The sequence below is a fragment of the Hippoglossus stenolepis genome, chromosome 8, assembly GCF_022539355.2.
Source record: "Hippoglossus stenolepis isolate QCI-W04-F060 chromosome 8, HSTE1.2, whole genome shotgun sequence".
In the NCBI taxonomy this organism is placed as follows: domain Eukaryota; kingdom Metazoa; phylum Chordata; class Actinopteri; order Pleuronectiformes; family Pleuronectidae; genus Hippoglossus; species Hippoglossus stenolepis.
In genome coordinates, this window is record NC_061490.1 from 1,826,007 (window position 1) to 1,843,338 (window position 17,332).

At 40.4% G+C, this 17,332-nt stretch overlaps 2 protein-coding genes across 2 annotated transcripts; both read left to right on the plus strand.

The window, feature by feature from the left end:
* The first annotated feature begins 974 nt into the window (after positions 1-974).
* On the plus strand, positions 975-6,897 carry LOC118114371 (xylose isomerase). The gene is made up of 14 exons (XM_035164817.2): positions 975-1,099; positions 1,489-1,565; positions 1,663-1,735; positions 2,327-2,439; positions 2,526-2,551; positions 2,913-3,050; positions 3,167-3,276; positions 3,951-4,046; positions 4,150-4,233; positions 4,330-4,456; positions 4,595-4,700; positions 5,632-5,814; positions 5,905-5,979; positions 6,217-6,897. The coding sequence occupies exons 1-14, from the start codon at positions 1,072-1,074 to the stop codon at positions 6,298-6,300; spliced, it is 1,320 nt and encodes a 439-aa protein (XP_035020708.1). The 5' UTR covers positions 975-1,071; the 3' UTR covers positions 6,301-6,897.
* Positions 6,898-7,877: 980 nt separating this feature from the next.
* On the plus strand, positions 7,878-16,812 carry sqlea (squalene epoxidase a). The gene is made up of 11 exons (XM_035162491.2): positions 7,878-8,370; positions 9,067-9,328; positions 11,359-11,536; positions 11,900-11,996; positions 12,083-12,196; positions 12,902-13,073; positions 13,592-13,687; positions 14,324-14,466; positions 14,753-14,849; positions 14,993-15,080; positions 15,903-16,812. Exons 1-11 carry the CDS (start codon positions 8,098-8,100, stop codon positions 16,093-16,095), a joined length of 1,713 nt encoding a protein of 570 aa, XP_035018382.1. The 5' UTR covers positions 7,878-8,097; the 3' UTR covers positions 16,096-16,812.
* The last annotated feature ends 520 nt before the right edge of the window (positions 16,813-17,332 follow it).

The following is a 17,332-nucleotide window of genomic DNA, read 5'->3' on the forward strand; positions in this document are numbered from 1 at the left end:
TCAGATGGTACTGTGTTTGCTCATTACGTTTATCTGATTGGTCGTTTCTTCACTTTTGTCTTTGTAATAGATTGTGAGAAGAGCATACATCTGAAGGCAAGCCTATAAAGAAATGAAAGCAACGAGTGCACATTTTTGTAAGAAAAAAATATGAAAATTAACATTATGATGCACATTTTCACAGCCTTGAGGTTAGTCATCTTTGCTCCAGTTGAACTTATTCCTGTTCTGTCTAACATAGGTTCATGCATTACAATCAAGAATACATTATTGCTATCATTCAAAACAACCAAAATATTAAAATATTACTAAACTCAAGTCAACTAAATATCATAATCAGGCTTACAGCAATTTATGATATTGCATATATTTTATGATCAAATATCAATTTCTCACATGCATTATGTGTAATGTGAACATTTTGTGGTGATACTCAACATAGATATTTTACAAGCATTACAAATGACAGCCATGTTGTCCACAGGAGAAAGTGGCATTTCATTTTCATTTTTTATGCTTGTTTTGCAAATATTTGAAAAAATATAATTCAATTGGTATCTTCTAATATTAGTATTAAATTGTAGTGTCTTAAGTTAGACACAACACATTCTAACATAAGTAAGAATACCATACCTCATACAATATTATATAACACTAGAATATATTTACATCATGTGAAATCAGGATTGTGATAGAAAATAAACGTGTGCATATCTGTTGAAGGGGATGGTCAATTTATTAACAACACGTGTTTTGTATGTATATGTTCATAATTGGGACTTGTATTAGAGGTTTTTGAGAGATTGAAAATATGGTATTGTATAAAGATTTGTACATTTATTATTATATAAAACGACACTTTCACTTGAAATGTTTTGACCTAAACCTCAGAATTAAACGTGATTCAAACGGAGCTGCTGTCTGACACAAGAACACGGTGGGCTTCTAAAGAGGTTTAGTGACACCTTGTGTGTGAAAAAGGGAATTGCACCCTTTGTTGAGGAGGAGGGACGTGGACTGAAAGTTGCTGCTCGCCTGCAAACAGGAACCTAGAAAGTAGCTCTAGAGGAAATGTCAGCCGGGGAGGATTTCTTTGCGGGTAAATCACTTTACACTTTAATGCTAGAAACGGGTGCATACACGTTTTTTGTTTGGACGTTTTTGTGCGTCCGTGTGCGTGCATGTGACGTTAGTGTCTCGCGTCGGAGCACTGGAGGCCGCATTAAGCAAAACTAACAATTCACTTTATTTGTATTGTTGCAGCAGGTGACGAAGGAACCAAACATATATATATATATATATATATATATATATAACATGGTTGACTGTGTGTGTGTGTGTGTGTACTCTCCTCTAACTTACAGTTTCTAAATCTTTCACTGCATGTCAGAAGCTGAGAATATATATTCAAACAATATTCATATATATATATATATATATATATATATTATTCATGAAATGTTATTTCATATATGAAATGTTGCACAGGCATCCCCAGGATCCCATATGTCCCCAGTGCTGGGCCAGGAGACGTCCTGTGTTTCAAACAGTACAATGCAGAGGAGGTAGGTGATGATCATGTGTGTGTACTGGATGATCATGTGTGTGTACTGAAGCAGAGAAGTGTTGTGGGAGCAGACTCCTCAGTGTTCCTGTGTGCAGGTGCTGATGGGACGCACCATGGAGGACTGGTTGAGGTTCTCAGTCTGTTACTGGCACTCCTTCTGTGGAACTGGTAGGGGGAATTCAGCTACTCTGGGACATTGGGTAATGTGGGACACCTAAGCTCCAGTCTCTTTATTTCCTGTTCCAACTAAATCTAGTCAACTGGACTTTTACTGCAGGGTAGCATGGAAATCATGTGACTGAAATCACTTGACTTCATGGGGGTGATGTCACAGAAAGAGGCGGGCAATCAAATGTCAATCAGAAGCTCCCCAATTATTTTTAAGGATATAAATCTATCATAAGTAAGAATATGTTCCTATTTGTTATCAAATTGTGTTTGTGATGTATTAAAGCAACAAAATATGCATTGAGTAGTTCTTATTTCGAAAAAACCTTCGTTGTCCCATGTAGCACAGGATGTGGTTTGGAACTGAAAACATGACACTGAAGAAGCAGATCCTTAGGCAGGAGTAAGTGAAAAAAGGTGCTGTTTATTTTACAAAAAGGCAACATGAAGCCCAAATCCAACAAACTAAATCATACTCAGGCAAAAACAAAAAGAACAAAACTAGTCAAATCTGCAGCCTCACAGCTGCCACAGTTTAAACTGAGGTCAACAGATATTTATCTTTTAAAACATGATTCTCTTCTTTCTCAGGTGCGGATCCTTTTGGCTTTCAGACGCTCCACCGGCCCTGGAATGAAGGGACTCCTATGGAAGCAGCCAAGAGGCGACTCTGTGCTGCTTTTGAGTTTTTCACCAAGCTTGGTGTGAGGGAATTTAATAATCAAAGTTATCTTTACAAGCTTCATTCGAAGGAACAGGACTTACTGTGTATCTCTGCTTGTCTTCACAGGTTAAATATTACACATTTCATGACAGGTAATCACCCAGAGGTCTTTTTTTTCATTCAGTCACAGAACATGTCCTACTGTGTTACCATGTTTTTACTCATACTGGAAAAACATTCTGGGAGAATAGCGTTGAAAATTATTAATCTGGGCCTGCAGACTCGAACTTCATGTAGTTGACTTAATTAAGAATAAGTTGGGTTAAGTCTTATTTGTGTAATGCTGGAATAAAATCCTCTTTATCGTAAAATACCTTGATTTTATTTAAACACAACTTGTTCTGCCTCTCCTGTGCATTGTGCTAGTGGAGCTGCATTAAATAGTATTAAAAGGCATTTTTATGATTTGACATTGTTTTGAGCAAAATCCACAGCTTGTCCTGTTTCCTACAGAGACATGGCCCCTGAGGGCTCCACTCTGCAGGAGTCCAACAGGAATCTGGATGAAATCACAGACATGGCCCTCCAGCTGCAGAACCAGACTGGAGTCAAGGTGCTCTGGGTCACTTGCAACCTCTTCGCCCACCCAAGGTCAGATCTATAGCACTACAAGCGGTCCTCATTAAGCTATGTTTTAGCAGGGGATGATGTTACTTAAAGAAAACCATCATAAGACAGATGTTTCCTATGTGATCTTCATGCGGCAGGTATATGAACGGTGCAGCCACCAACCCTGACTGTCATGTTCTGGCCTACGCTGGTGCTCAGGTGAAGAAGGGACTGGATATCGCCAAGAAGCTTGGTGCAGAGAATTTTGGTACGAGGGACTTGATTGTGAAGTTTATGCCTCTGCACCGTTAAAGAGGCCAGAGGCTTTATGTTTTCAGGTTGTCCATCCGTCCCATTCTTGTGAATGTGATATCTCCAGAACGCCTTGAGGGAATCCTATCACACGTGACCCCACGTTTTTGTGAATGCGATGTGTTTAATTACATCTGGCGAAAACATTCACTTGATCTTATGGATGAGCTGATTACAATTTGGTGTCCAAAGGTCAGGCTCACTGTGACCTTTCAAAACGTGTTTAGTCTGGAGAATGGGACATTTCAGGAACATTCAGGGGAATTCTTTCACATTTGGCACATGTGTTCACTTTGACTTACTGATTAACTGATTACGACTGGGGGTCAAAGGTTAAAGTCACTGTGGCCTCACAAAACATGCTCTTGCCCTCTGGAGTGGGATACAGTATCTCAACACTATCTTAAGGGAATTTATTCAGCTTTTGATCAGTTGTCACTTGGACTCAGAGATGCAATTATTAGATTTCAGTGGTGTTGTCACGGTGACCTTATATGAAATAAAAATAATACAAAATGATGTAGACGGAAACTGCACTGGTTGGCGGAGGTATGCAACCACAAATTGTCTAAATGTAAAAATATTGACATGATTCTCCGAAAATTCCTAATCCATCATTTGTCTTCTCAGTGTTCTGGGGAGGAAGAGAAGGTTTTCTTTCCATCCATAATACGGATGTTGCTGCTGAGCTGAAGCACATGGCCAACTTCTTCAAAATGGCTGTTAGTAAGTGTTGCCACGAGTGTCCAGCTGATTCCAGGTCTGGGTTGTGGCCTGTGGGTTTTCTGTGTGTGTGTCACAGCTTCATGTCTGTGTATTCTCTCACCAGAGTACAAAGAGCAGATTGGGTTAAAGTGTCAGTTTCTAATTGAACCAAAGCCCAAGGAGCCCTGCAAACACCAGTATGATTATGGTAAGTGCCCCCCCCCCAACAAAAAAACAAACAGAACAAATGTTTTTAAACAAAACAAACATTACTGATTTCACATGTTACTGTTTCCTTCATCAGATGCCATGAGTGTTATAGGATTCCTGAAGCATTATGGTCTGGAGAGTCACTTCAAGTTGAATATTGAGCCCAACCACACCACCCTTGCAGGACACTCCTACGAACATGACGTTGTCGTGGCTTCTGCGTGAGACACCTTCACAGCTCACAGAAATTTGCCTTAACGTCTGAGAGAACACACTCTCAGCTTCTTAATTCTATGACAGCTTTACTCTGACATATGCCAAATGTTCTGTATCATCCTGGCTCTGCTTGCTTTGCACAGGTTTGGCATGCTGGGTTCGGTTGACGCAAACACTGGCTCTCCAGACCTGGGGTGGGACACAGATCAGTTCCCCATGGACATCAGGAACACCACCTTGGTCATGAAGGTGAGTGTTAGTTTGTAACAGAAGTTTTCTGCTGATGGTGTCTCTGAGGGTGGCAGTGTCTTAACACTGTTGAAATTAGCTTTAGCTTTAGCTTTAACATGATTAACATTTGTTGCCACTCTGAGGCACTGGGAGGAGCTGGAAATACAACTGACACACCAAAACCCTAATAAAGCTGATATAACTTGTTAGAAAACGGTTGCCTATTTACACAGTTGGTTGAAAAAATAAAATTCACTTTTATTTGTACGTCACCAAATCACAAGATGCATTGTCTCAAAGCACTTTACATTGTACGGTCAGGACTTTACAAATAGCAGAGAAACCAAACAGTTCTCACAAAGACTAAACACTTGGTGACAGTGGAGTTATTTAGTTCAAAACATCTGCCCTCTGTGGAATTAAATAAATAAATAAGTAAACAATGTTAAAGAGAGTCTAACAGGATCCCCCTAACCCTAACCCTAACCCTTCTTCGTGCTTCCTAACAGAATGTTTGGCCACTGGTCCTGGCTGATCAGTCTGAAAATCGTCTGATTCCGGTCACTGGCTGATTGATCGGTGCATCCCTAGTTTTTATAGCAACAAATAACTAATTCAAACCAAACTTACTGGAAAACTAAAGACTTGAACATAAATAAATGTGATAAGAACTACCTAAAATGACAGAAACCATCATTGAGAAAAAAGATTTTGAGCTGTACTTTGACTTGTTGATTTTGCTCACATCCCATCCACTAACATAGAGAAGGTGGGATTTATGACCTATACTGCAGCAAGCCACCAGGTGGCGATCAAGGCACTTGGGCTTCACTTCTTTATTTACTGTTTTTTATTCTAGCAGTACTGTGTCATCTGTACATGATAGGTTTAGGTGAGAGCAGCGATTTGAACAGAGATCAGTTTCCCTCTGGGGTCTAATCTGTTTCAGACCATCATTGAACAAGGTGGTCTCCAGCCAGGAGGCCTCAACTTTGATGCTAAGGTGCGCAGAGAGTCCACAGACCTGGAAGACCTGTTCATAGCTCACATTGGAGCCATGGACACCTTTGCAAGAGGACTCAGGAACGCTGTTCGCATCATTGAGGATGGAATTATCACTGGTATGGTGAAGGTACGTGTGCAGCAGCAACTTTAAATTCACTGTAAATCAGTCGATTTGAGTTCTTGTCCACAGTTTTCTCATTATGTCTAATATTAACAGGAGCGATACTCAAGCTTCAGTCAGGGCCTTGGTCAGAAAGTGGAGGATGGTTCTGCCACCTTTGAGGAGATGGAGGTAAGACTCCACCTGAGCTCCTCAGTGAGGATCATACTAAATATTTATAATATTACAGCCTTTTTTTTTTGTATAAATTTGTCAAATAAAAATCATTTTATCTTATGCAACTTAAACACCTGTCTCCACTTCTTCCACTTATCTCTTCCATTTTAATGAGTGGAGGTGTAGATTAATAAATATGGAAGAGAAAATAGCATGACATAATAAAAAATGTTCTGTCGTTTATTATTTCAGGCCTTCATCAAGCAGAATGGAGAACCCAGAGTCACATCAGGAAAGCAAGAAAAATATGAATCCATCTTTAATCACTACATTTAATAAAAACTTGACCCTCCTGTGTGTGTAACTGACCTTTGACCTGAAATATAAGCTGTGCTACCCAGGTGCTTGGTGATGAAGCACTGTAGAGCAGATCAAACACAAAGTTTAAAACGTAGAGCATGTGATTCATCCCACTGGGATTAATGGTTATTCTACTGAATACATGCGGATGTTTCACCAACTAACACTGTGTGTAGTTGAATCTGATCATGATTCAGACAGTCTGACTAATGGACTAATTCAATATAACATTTTAAATATGTAATTCAAACCGTATCACTAGTAATATAAAAATGTCACCTGCCCCATGATGTAACAAGGCTGTGTTCATATTAACTATTGACTAATGTTGAAACATCTCACAGTTGAAATACATCAACAGCCTGAAACGTTATGGGTTCACATCCTTGATACTTGAACACACTATAAGAAAATGTATCTTATTTGCATTGCATCATATTAACAAATATTAAGACACATTTTTGCTTTTACTAAAACTGATGTAACAAGAAAGTAAGAAAAGAAAGAAAAACTTTGCCACATGTAATTGAAATGTGTTGTTTAAGTATGTATTAAAATACCCTATTTACTGCATCCTCTCTGTTTCTGGGGTCTTTTTTAGTTCTGTAGGTTATTCTCTCCATCTCCAGGATACCAGTCTTGTCTGTTTGGCTGTCTAAACAGAAATGTTAGAATGAAGGTATGGTTAGTTCCTGTATTTATTTGTTTTCTAACTGCGATTCTCATTCTTTCTTCTTTGTCTTGTCTAATTTGAAATATTCTCCTAGTCAACGCTAGAAGTGGTTGAAGTAGGTTTTTATCTCTGGGGAGAAAAATAGGTGGTATGGGTCAAATTCTTTTCAGCCCAGTTTCTCCACCTGTCAGATTGAACTGATGTGTCAGACTTTGTTTGCATGTTTGCCTCCTGATGAATAATCTTGCTAACTCTGGAGTATTGAAGCAGTCTGTTACCACACAAGGACACTTAGTCTGTCCAGAGCTCTGGACACTGGAGGGAGCTCTCACTCTGCACCTTTTTTTGGATACCATGAGGAACATAAACCTGATGTAACACTTCCTTTTGCTACAAATACAGAATATATATTTGGCAGCAAAACAATCTAATGTTAAAATGTGTATTATTGTGATGTGTTTTATAGAATTAGTGAGATTATTTCAGTATGCACAACTTTTGGAACTATGGTAATAGCTTGTCATCTCTGCTTCAGATGGCACACGAGAGCAGCTATAGGATTTATGTCATGCGCGTTTTACGCTCCAGAGTGATCATCCTGTCAGACATGAGCCATCTTTCCTCCAGGTCCCCTCTCTGCTGTTAAATAAATGAAACTCGCACCTTTCCACTGACATCACATCATACTACCATCCTGCACGCCTGCTGTCCAATCAGCGGCCGAGGGGAGGCCCTTCGCCGGCGCGGTTGTCCAATCGGAGGATAGCGTGAGCTCTGCTCACCATCGCGTCGCTCCTGATTGGAGGGTTGAACTGTGGAGGAGGCGGGAATTGGAACCAGCGAATCCGGATTCGTCCGTGTTTCTCATTAGCATAAACGCTTCAGCAGCAGCAGTAGCATCATCCCTCTGACTGAGATCAAGTTATATTATGAGTTTCCAAAGGTGACTCTTTGTTTAGGGCTGGCTTCTGTTGTGGAGGACCTGAGAAACCAATGAAGAATATTTATTTATGATTTAATTATTTATTTTTTTATCAGCCTAAAAACCCTGTGTCTCAGCTGTGCACTGTCTTACATTAGATAGTTTAAAATCCTACAAGATGTGGACTTTCCTGGGAATAGCGAGCCTCACGTACCTGTACAAAAAGTCGGACACAGTTCTGAGTGTGGCCCACAAAGAGGTGTTTGTGGCCGCAGCCCTGCTGGTCATAGTGGGTCTGCTGCTCTCATACATCACCTACTTCCACCAGCACAAGCTCTCTCAGGTTGTGTATTCACCTCTGAGCCTCCTCTCCTTTGTGCCTGTCGTCAACCACTTCATCCCCCAAACTCCTGCACAGAGCAGCGGCAAGACCGAGGACAGCTGCAGAAAGGTAAGACTCTTCAGATGGACTCGTTTTCCTTTTAGTTTAAAGTCTTTTATTATTTCCATTCATTGGATTGGGATTTTAGAGAACATATTTCCTCTATGGTAACCTAAAAAGAAGTTCTGCTGATAGATGCACTTTATGAATGTGTGTGGGTGAATGGCAAACTGTACTGTAAAGTGCTTTGAGTGGCCATCAAGACTAGAAAAGTGCTATATAAATACAGACCATTTACCATTCCTCACAAATTATTATTATTTCATATTTATGTGTTTGTATGTTCAAGGACTGCAGCTGAAATCAGAGGGGCATATTGGATTTCACATTTGGCCTTCCTTTACATCAAAGCTTGAAACATACTTTCACCACACGCCCTGATTAGACCCAGTTCTAGTTTTTATTATTGTAAGGCGTTGTCATGCTGGAAATTCATGTGTCTTTATTCTTATTTTATATTCATTATTTTATCACTGTGTTTTTATTATTTTTTATGTTATCTGTTAATGTATTTTTTATTTGTGAAGCATTTTGAAACTTTCTTTTGAGAAGTGCTATACAAAAAAAGATAGGATCATTTATTATTATTATTATAATTATTATTATTTGATGGCGTATTTAAATAAAGGTAGACAGTGGAAGATGGGTTCAGTTCAGTTTGTACTTTGCTCTGTGCTGAGGCTCTCCCCCCTCCTTTGCTTCCAGAGCCGGAGAACAAGGAAACGAGCAGATGTCGAGATCTCTACCACAGAGAGCGCCGCCTCAGCCAGTGGCTCCTCAGTGGCCCCGGAGCCAGATGTGCTGATCGTTGGGGCCGGGGTCCTGGGCTCAGCGATGGCGGCCGTCCTGGCCCGGGACGGGAGGAAGGTGACGGTGGTGGAGCGGGACCTGAAGGAGCCTGACAGGATAGTTGGGGAGCTGCTGCAACCTGGAGGATACAAGGCTCTTAAAGACCTTGGCCTGGAAGGTCAGTGATAGAAGTGACCTGTGCTCAGCTCTTTTTGCACGTGCCAGTGGTTATAGGCCCTGACATGTGTAGTCCTACATGAACATATGTCTGTGGTTGTTGCACTTCAGAGATTTTTGTCATTTTTTTGTTTTGTCTGTGCTGTGATTGTCACTGGTTTGAAGTGACAGGTCTGAGCTGGAAAAGGTGACATCACACATCTCTTTGCACCAATCAGACACAGCGATATTTCAACGAGAATGTGGTGACACTTGTTTTGCTCTTTGCCACAAACAACATCTGACACACAATAGTCCTGACAAAGCAGCTCAGATGAATTTTTGTTTTAAAATGAAATAACATCTACATTGTTCTGCTCATTCAGTCCCAAATATATAATGTGTTCCAGAAATATTCAAGATTTGAGAACAAGCTTTCAAATTCTCACCTGCTTCAAATGCACAGTATGTACTTTGTGAGTCGTGCACTATTTTATCTTATTAAAAGTGTCAGTTGGAATTCTTTTTTCGAACCTCATATCAGTAAGAACTCTCTTCTGGACTTGATTAATAAACCCGTCTCATTTTTTTAGTAAATAATTCAATTAAACTCAGTGTTATTTGTATAGTGCTAAATCAAAAATATACATGATCTCGTGGCACTTTACACAGTAAATCATCCAAATAACAAATTGATCCAGCTTCACCAAAACAATAATTCTTGAGCAGATGATCTATTTTTAGGTATTAGGTAGGAATTTAGGTGATTAGTTTTCTTTAATACTTCGTTAATATTCCTGTTATAGAGCGATATCACTTCTTTCCCACGATTTTATACCAAACATGGTTCAGACAAATTTTTTATTTTAAATTCAAATCGAGAGGTCAAAGTTTCTAAAGATATCAAATACTACAGTGTGTGTGTGTGTGTGCTTGTCTTTCTATAGTTATGTGGGCCAAAGGACATTGTGAGGCTTGTTGTCATATCCCATTTGCTACTGAATGAGGAGTAATTCTTAGGGATGCTCTTTGAGGGGCGACTTGATTGGAGGTTTCAGGGTTCAAGTTGGGCATTTAGTTGATATGTTTATGAATAGTGTACATAGGGAATGCATTGTGTCAATGAGTGGTTATGGCCACTGAACACTCATGGGTGGGTGTTGACGGGTGTTGCGGCTGGTGTGACCCCATTGCAGGCTTGTTGTGATAATTAAACAACATCACTCACTCACCTCCTTTACATTTTTTACAATAATCCACTTTATATTTACAGTAGTATCTACTCATAAAGGTTAAAACCCTTTTTGGTATCAGATACCATAGATGGAAACAGGAAGCACCACAGGTGGTGGCAGGAAGTCATGGCCAGAGGAAAAGAGCTGTTGTCGGCACTTTAAAGAGAAAATCTTAACTTAGCAGTTTTAGAAAAGAAACCTGTCTCCGCAATTATAACATTACAAAAAGAACCAATCAGATTTTAAATGTGATGTTACACCATTATAAAAGAACAAATTAAATACAACTTTGGAAAAAGATGGATAGAGACTCCTTTCCTTTCCTTCAGTCTGTCCGGACAGGCTCAGGTGGATTTTGGTAGCTTTCTGATAGAAAACTAATAATCTCTGTTGCAACGGACTTTGGACGACTCAGTGGCTGTTCTTCCAGGACTTCTCCAGTGAACTCTGGAGCAGCAGCACTTGGACACAGTGTTGGAGCAGGACTCTCAGCCCTGAGTCACTGCGACCCAACAGGCTCATCTCTACTTCTTAATATGTCAATGAACAGTTGCAACAAGCTGATAGGGAATATTTCTGTGGTGTGGAAATTAAGTGAATTTTCCAACTTAAACTCTAATAATGATAAAAAACTGACTTTTAAACTGAGCAATATTTACAAAGATTCAGGCTACAGCACTTTAACCTCTCCAGACGCAGAAGTAGCTTGTTCTTTTTCATGTGTCGGCATCAAACCACACACTGGTGCACAGCACAGACTGAATGAATAATGAAGGAGGCTCTGAAACAGTAACCTGTTGCCTGTGTTTGGCCTCAGGTTCAGTGGAGGGTCTGGATGCCCATCTGGTGAACGGCTATGTGATCCATGACATGGCCAGCAGCACAGAGGTGGAGATCCCCTACCCTCAGGCGGAGGAGAGCATCCAGTGTGGACGTGCTTTCCATCACGGTCGATTCATCATGGGCCTGAGGAGAGCCGCCCGGGCCGAGCCAAAGTGAGTGGAGCCATGGAAAAAAGTGGTTTGTGTGCTAACGGGCCAATGGCATGACACTGGTTCTGACAGCACTGAGGGTGACAGGGAACAGGGGTGTAATGCCAGCCTGGTCCTCAAATGTTCCTCAGCTGTTTAGCCCAATAAAACCAGATGATATGGTTAGTTTGACAAAAAACTCAAACCCATCTGGAGCTTTCACCTGCACATTAAATCATTTAGTTTTTTGTGTGATACCATTCTGGTTAACAGAAAAGCTCTTAATAGTATTTACTTACCCATCAGAATTAAGCATTTCTACCATCAGTTGCAAAGATGCTTTATGCTTTATGCTGAAGTCTCCAACTGTCCTATTGTGCCCCCTAGTGTCACATTCGTAGAAGGCACCGTGAGCAGCTTGCAGGAAGAGAACGGCAGCGTAATCGGAGTCCAGTACAAGGATAAAGAAACTGGAGACCTCAAGGTAAGGGCAGAAAACTGTCTGTGCCCCCCCACCCCCATGTGTTTAATGCACAATGTGTGTGACACTGTGCAAACTTGTGTCTGCAGGAAATCCGTGCAGCGCTGACTGTGGTGGCTGATGGCTGCTTCTCCAAGTTCAGGAAGAGCCTGGTCTCTGGGAAAGCTCAAACCTCCTCTCACTTTGTCGGATGCCTTATGAAGGTAACAGGAACCACACCACTGTTTTATATCAGTCGTTTTTCAAGAAAAGGGAAAACTGAGTATATGAGGAAATTTTGGCAGATTAATTAACAATGAAACAGTTTATTTATTCTAATAGTATATTCATATATTATTTTATTATCATAATATTTTTTATTTAAATATAAATTTGTCATTAATTTGGGGAAGAAATGTGTGAAGAGTGAAATACAGAGGCTCCAAATGTTGATTAAAGCAATGTGTCTACTATCCAATAAATCATCAAGGTTAAACAAACTGGAGTCAGGACAACAGAGGCATAACATTTATATCCAAAATAAGTGGTGGAGGAAGTACTCACACATTCTACTTAAGTAAAAGTACAACTAAAAAGACAAAAAAGTACAAAAGTAAAAGTACAAGTACCACAATAATATTACTACTTGAGCAAAAGTAAATGAGTTGCTTCTAAATGTGCAAAGTATTAAAAGTAAAAGTGAGTTGAGCTGAGTCTGGGTGCTAGCCTGCTCCCTCAGATAATGCATATGCAATATTTCCTGATATATGTGGTGGAGTAAAAATGAAGAGCACCCGAAAATGAATCTACTTCATTAAAGTACAGATAAAAAAAAAGGAAAAATGTGCTTATGTACATTAACAAAGTAAATGTTCTTTGTCACATCTCATCACTGTCCGTCTCTGAGTTATCACTCTGCTTCTTCCCAGGACTGTCCCCAGTTTAAAGCCAACCACGCTGAGCTGGTGCTGGCCAACCCCAGCCCGGTGCTCATCTACCAGATCTCCTCATCGCAGACCAGAGTGCTGGTGGACGTCAGGGGGGAGATGCCACGCAACCTCTCAGAGTACATGGCTGAGAAGATACACCCACAGCTGCCAGGTACAGGAAGGATCAGATACAGCTTCCTTTTTAAAATGTCTCTGAGCTTGTATTCTTATATATTTATCTCGAATGACCTCCTGTGGAGAGATAACTGGTCACAGGGTGTATTAAGGGCATTTGAAGATCATCGTTGGAAAGATTTGGCTTTTTACAACTTTTCATGACGCATTGATGCCAGAGGTAATGCTCGCCTGGAACATATCCAGACTGCTGCCGGTGCCACTGAGGAAGCTGCTGTTGAAGGGTTTGACATTCACGGCGCGCTCCGCTATTCAGCTGAAATATCAAAGCCACAATATCAAAGCTGCAGCTCTGCTAACCTTGACAGAGGTCCAGCCGAAACGCCGTCAGTGGAGTCAGTCACACTGATACATTGATAAATGTACATTCAGGCAACAAAAGAAAAAAAGGGCCTTTTCTTGTGCATGTGCCCAGCGTGCACCTCTGGGTTCTCATCCACAGAGCCAGCTGAGTGATGGACCACCTGTGCTCCTCTCTTTCTCTCCTTCCTTCAGAGCATTTACAGGAGCCTTTCATGGTGGCGCTGCAGAACGATCGACTCAGATCCATGCCTGCCAGCTTCCTCCCGCCCTCCCCTGTCAATAAACCAGGTACTGAAGTGTTATCGACTGAGGTGCTGTTAGATACGGCCAGAGGGAATCTATTGAACTGACTTCAGCAGGTGTAGAGTGTAGTGCTTTTCTTAAAAAGTGTTGCATCATAATGGACATTAGTGTACGATAAAGAAAAGCTAAATTCATTGCTCAGTTGTCCACTAATTTGCTGTTAGTCTGTGTTTTAAGTAAAGCTTAATCATTGCTGTAAATTCATATTTTTTAAGGTGTTTAAACATTTAAAAGTACCTCAGTAGGCTGAGGGGGTAGAGCGGTTGGCCTTTTAAGCAGAATGTTGGCGGCTCGATCCCAGTCTTCCCCACCTGCATGCTGAAGTGTCCTTGGGAAACATACTGAACCCCCAATTACCCCTAATAAATAAAAAGTGCTGCCCATACATGCACTGTATGAATGGGTGAATGTAAAACTGTACTGTAAAGCACTTTGAGTAGATATATAAATACAGACCATTTACCATTTATGGAATCATTCAAAAAAATATTTTAAACCTGATTCAACATTTAAAAGAAGTTAACAGAATTTATTGTCTCATTACAAACCTCACATTTGTAAGGTAAATATGAAACTATGTGTATTTTGGATGCAAGACAAACAGCCATTTGTCATTTGCAGGTGTGCTTCTCCTTGGCGACGCATACAACATGAGGCACCCTCTGACGGGAGGAGGGATGAGCGTCGCTCTCAACGATGTTCGCATCTGGAGGGACCTGCTCAACAACATCCCCGACCTGTACGACGACACAGCCATGCTGCAGGTGAGCGCATGGACAATAAATCATCCCCCCCCAGCCTTTTCTTGTCAGGATTATTTAAAACATATTGTTATTGACATATTATATGATAATAATAAAAATAATATAATTCAAACACTCATGAGGGCCATCAAGGCTTCTACCACTAACTTGTTTATGACAGCAAGTAGAGGCTATATTTAGACACTATGACATCACCATTGCCTTTTCCCATTATTCCCTCAGCTGTAGGTGAGACTGCAGACCAGCGTGCGATATTAAACTCTGCTCTTTTTCTCCTTCTCAATAGGCAAAGAAAAGATTCCACTGGGAACGCAAGTCATCACATTCTTTTGTGGTGAATGTGTTGGCCCAGGCCCTGTATGAGCTGTTTTCAGCCACTGACAGTGAGTCTCTGCCCACGACTGTTATTATTATACTGCATCGAATAAATAAAAACAAAAATAAACTGAAATCATTTCATCGCCAGATAATTGTCTTAACGAGTCTCATCATGTTCATGTTGTTGTTTATTTTGTGTTCACTATAGATTCTCTCTGTGAGCTGAGAAAAGCCTGTTTCCAGTACTTCAAGCTGGGTGGAGAGTGCATTGCTGGACCTATTGGACTTCTCTCAGTGTACGTTTTACATGGCGTCCTCCACAACAACAGAATTCAAAGAGCAGTCTTCCATTAAGACTTTTCTAATAGGCAGCAGGCTTCACCTTTATTGGAAATGTGATCAATACCACTCTCGTATCAATTCAACATTAGGCCACAGCCAGCAGCTAGCCAGCTGAGTATAGCATGGAAAAAGAGATAAATCTAGAATTAGCTTACTTTCTATACTTTTTATACATTCATTTGTTTAGTCCCAACAAAAACCAGTGTGTAATGAAAAATGATCAGTGCGGTTTAAAGGGATGTAATGTGCTGGACTATTTGTTGGACTGGGAGCAGTGAGCAGAGAACGTCTCCTATTGTTATTGGGCCAAGCTAAGATAAGCCTGTTGGATATTTGTAGTAAAGTTCATTCATTCATTCATTCAGTTTATTTTGGTCCAAATATTAAAGTTCCACAAGAAATTTGGGACAAAACAATAAGGCAATAGGTGACAGGATATAAATAGAGTTCCCTTTATACACAGAATTTATTTAATTGGAAACCCTATCAGGTCTGAAGCTGAGACAAAGACAAGAGAAAACACAAAAAGGACAACACTTTCTAATTACAAAACTGATATGTAAGTACATATCAGTTTTGTAATTCATAATAAATATGTTTTTAAAGATTTATTGAACCATGAACATGAGAATATCTTCTCATCTCAATAGGCAAGAAAGCAAATAAGCATGTTTCCAAAAATGTCAAGCAATTTCATTAGATATACAGGTTAAACTACAAGTGACTCAGTATTTTGACATTGAATGAATAACATCATGATTTTTTCCCCCCACCAGTCTGACACCAAAACCTATGACGCTTATTGGACACTTCTTTGCCGTGGCGATGTATGCAATCTACGTCAACTTCAAGTCGGAGTCGTGGAGCACCAAACCTCGAGCTTTATTCAAGAGTGGGGCCATCCTGTATCGAGCCTGTACGGTCATGTTTCCTCTCATCTACTCTGAATTCAAGTACCTGGTGTACTGATGAGCATCTGGACTCAGAAAGACCAAACCCGATGTCAGGTCTACGGCTTAAGTTGGAAGCAAAATTCTAAATAAGTGTATTATTTGACGGTACTTTCTATGTTTGCCTTCGTGCTGAAAAAGGCGACGTTACCATCTCGAACCATGAGGATTTTCTACATAGGCCTCTGCCTTACCGTAAACTATCTTACTGTGCTTACCTCATGCCTTGTTCCAGTGTGGACATGTCATGCAATAATACCATATTATCCATGTATGTGTTTACCCAGTCTGCCCTTTATGCTGGAGGATTGTATCATACTGTGCATTAGCTCACACTGAATGATTAACACTGAATATTCAGCGCTGTGGAATTATTCCTGCCAAACAGAATTACCATGTGGAGCTTGGCATTCGAGTTTCATAATTCTGCTACACATAAACTTTCCTGCTGTGTGTTTGATATATCCATTGCTAATGACGGTGACACATTTGTAATACAAGAATTTCATATTTTAAATCTGAAGCACTTATGATGGGATGTCATAAAACAGCAAGCTGTTCACATTGTTTTATGTACAACAATCACACTTCTCTAGTGTTTTCAACATGATTTTACTTAGCAAAAGGCCTGTAGCACTTTTTATTCAAACACATTTCTTTTTTCTGTAATGGTAGTTTCCTGCCTTCCTAAGAGTGTTGCTCCTTGTGTACTGTGATAAAAGACTTTTTGTTACAATCGTTTGGTCTCCACACTGAAACATGAACGGTGAAGCTAAATGGGAAAAATCTACAATCCCACAAGCTGAGAAAGATCCCTGTGCTGCATCAGTCCTGTAAAGACCCGAGGCTGCACGTCACCTGTGGGACATCTGGGTTTGACTGGAGCCGGAGTCAGAGGGAACATGCTCATGTCAGCAGATGCAGTCAGGTGTCGTTTCTTCTGGACTGACAGAGACAAGGAGCTCCTGAGGTGTCCTGTTCCCCTGTGCTTGTGTTGGGCTTGATTGGCCATTAAATGAATCACAACAAAGATTTACAGCCTTTACCAGCAGACTTCTAGCATTAGAATTATAATTTAGTAATTAATAACAATATTAAGCATCAAATCAAACGCAGGGATAGCAGAGGAACTTACCAAGTCCAATTTTAACACTAGTGAATCAATGCTTACAAATGCGACCATTAGATGGCGCTCACTCACTCCTGAAGGAGCCTGTTTGCACTGAGGCCCAGAATTTCACCCTGGTTGTAACAGC

Coding starts and splice junctions, on each gene's coding strand:
- LOC118114371 (XM_035164817.2), top strand. CDS start 1,072: ATGTCAGCCGGGGAGGATTTCTTTGCGG. Junction 1,566..1,662: donor AACAGTACAATGCAGAGGAG/GTAGGTGATGAT, acceptor TCCTGTGTGCAG/GTGCTGATGGGACGCACCAT. Junction 4,047..4,149: donor CTTCTTCAAAATGGCTGTTA/GTAAGTGTTGCC, acceptor TTCTCTCACCAG/AGTACAAAGAGCAGATTGGG.
- sqlea (XM_035162491.2), top strand. CDS start 8,098: ATGTGGACTTTCCTGGGAATAGCGAGCCTCACGTACCTGTACAAAAAG. Junction 12,197..12,901: donor TTGTCGGATGCCTTATGAAG/GTAACAGGAACC, acceptor GCTTCTTCCCAG/GACTGTCCCCAGTTTAAAGC. Junction 13,074..13,591: donor GATACACCCACAGCTGCCAG/GTACAGGAAGGA, acceptor TCCTTCCTTCAG/AGCATTTACAGGAGCCTTTC.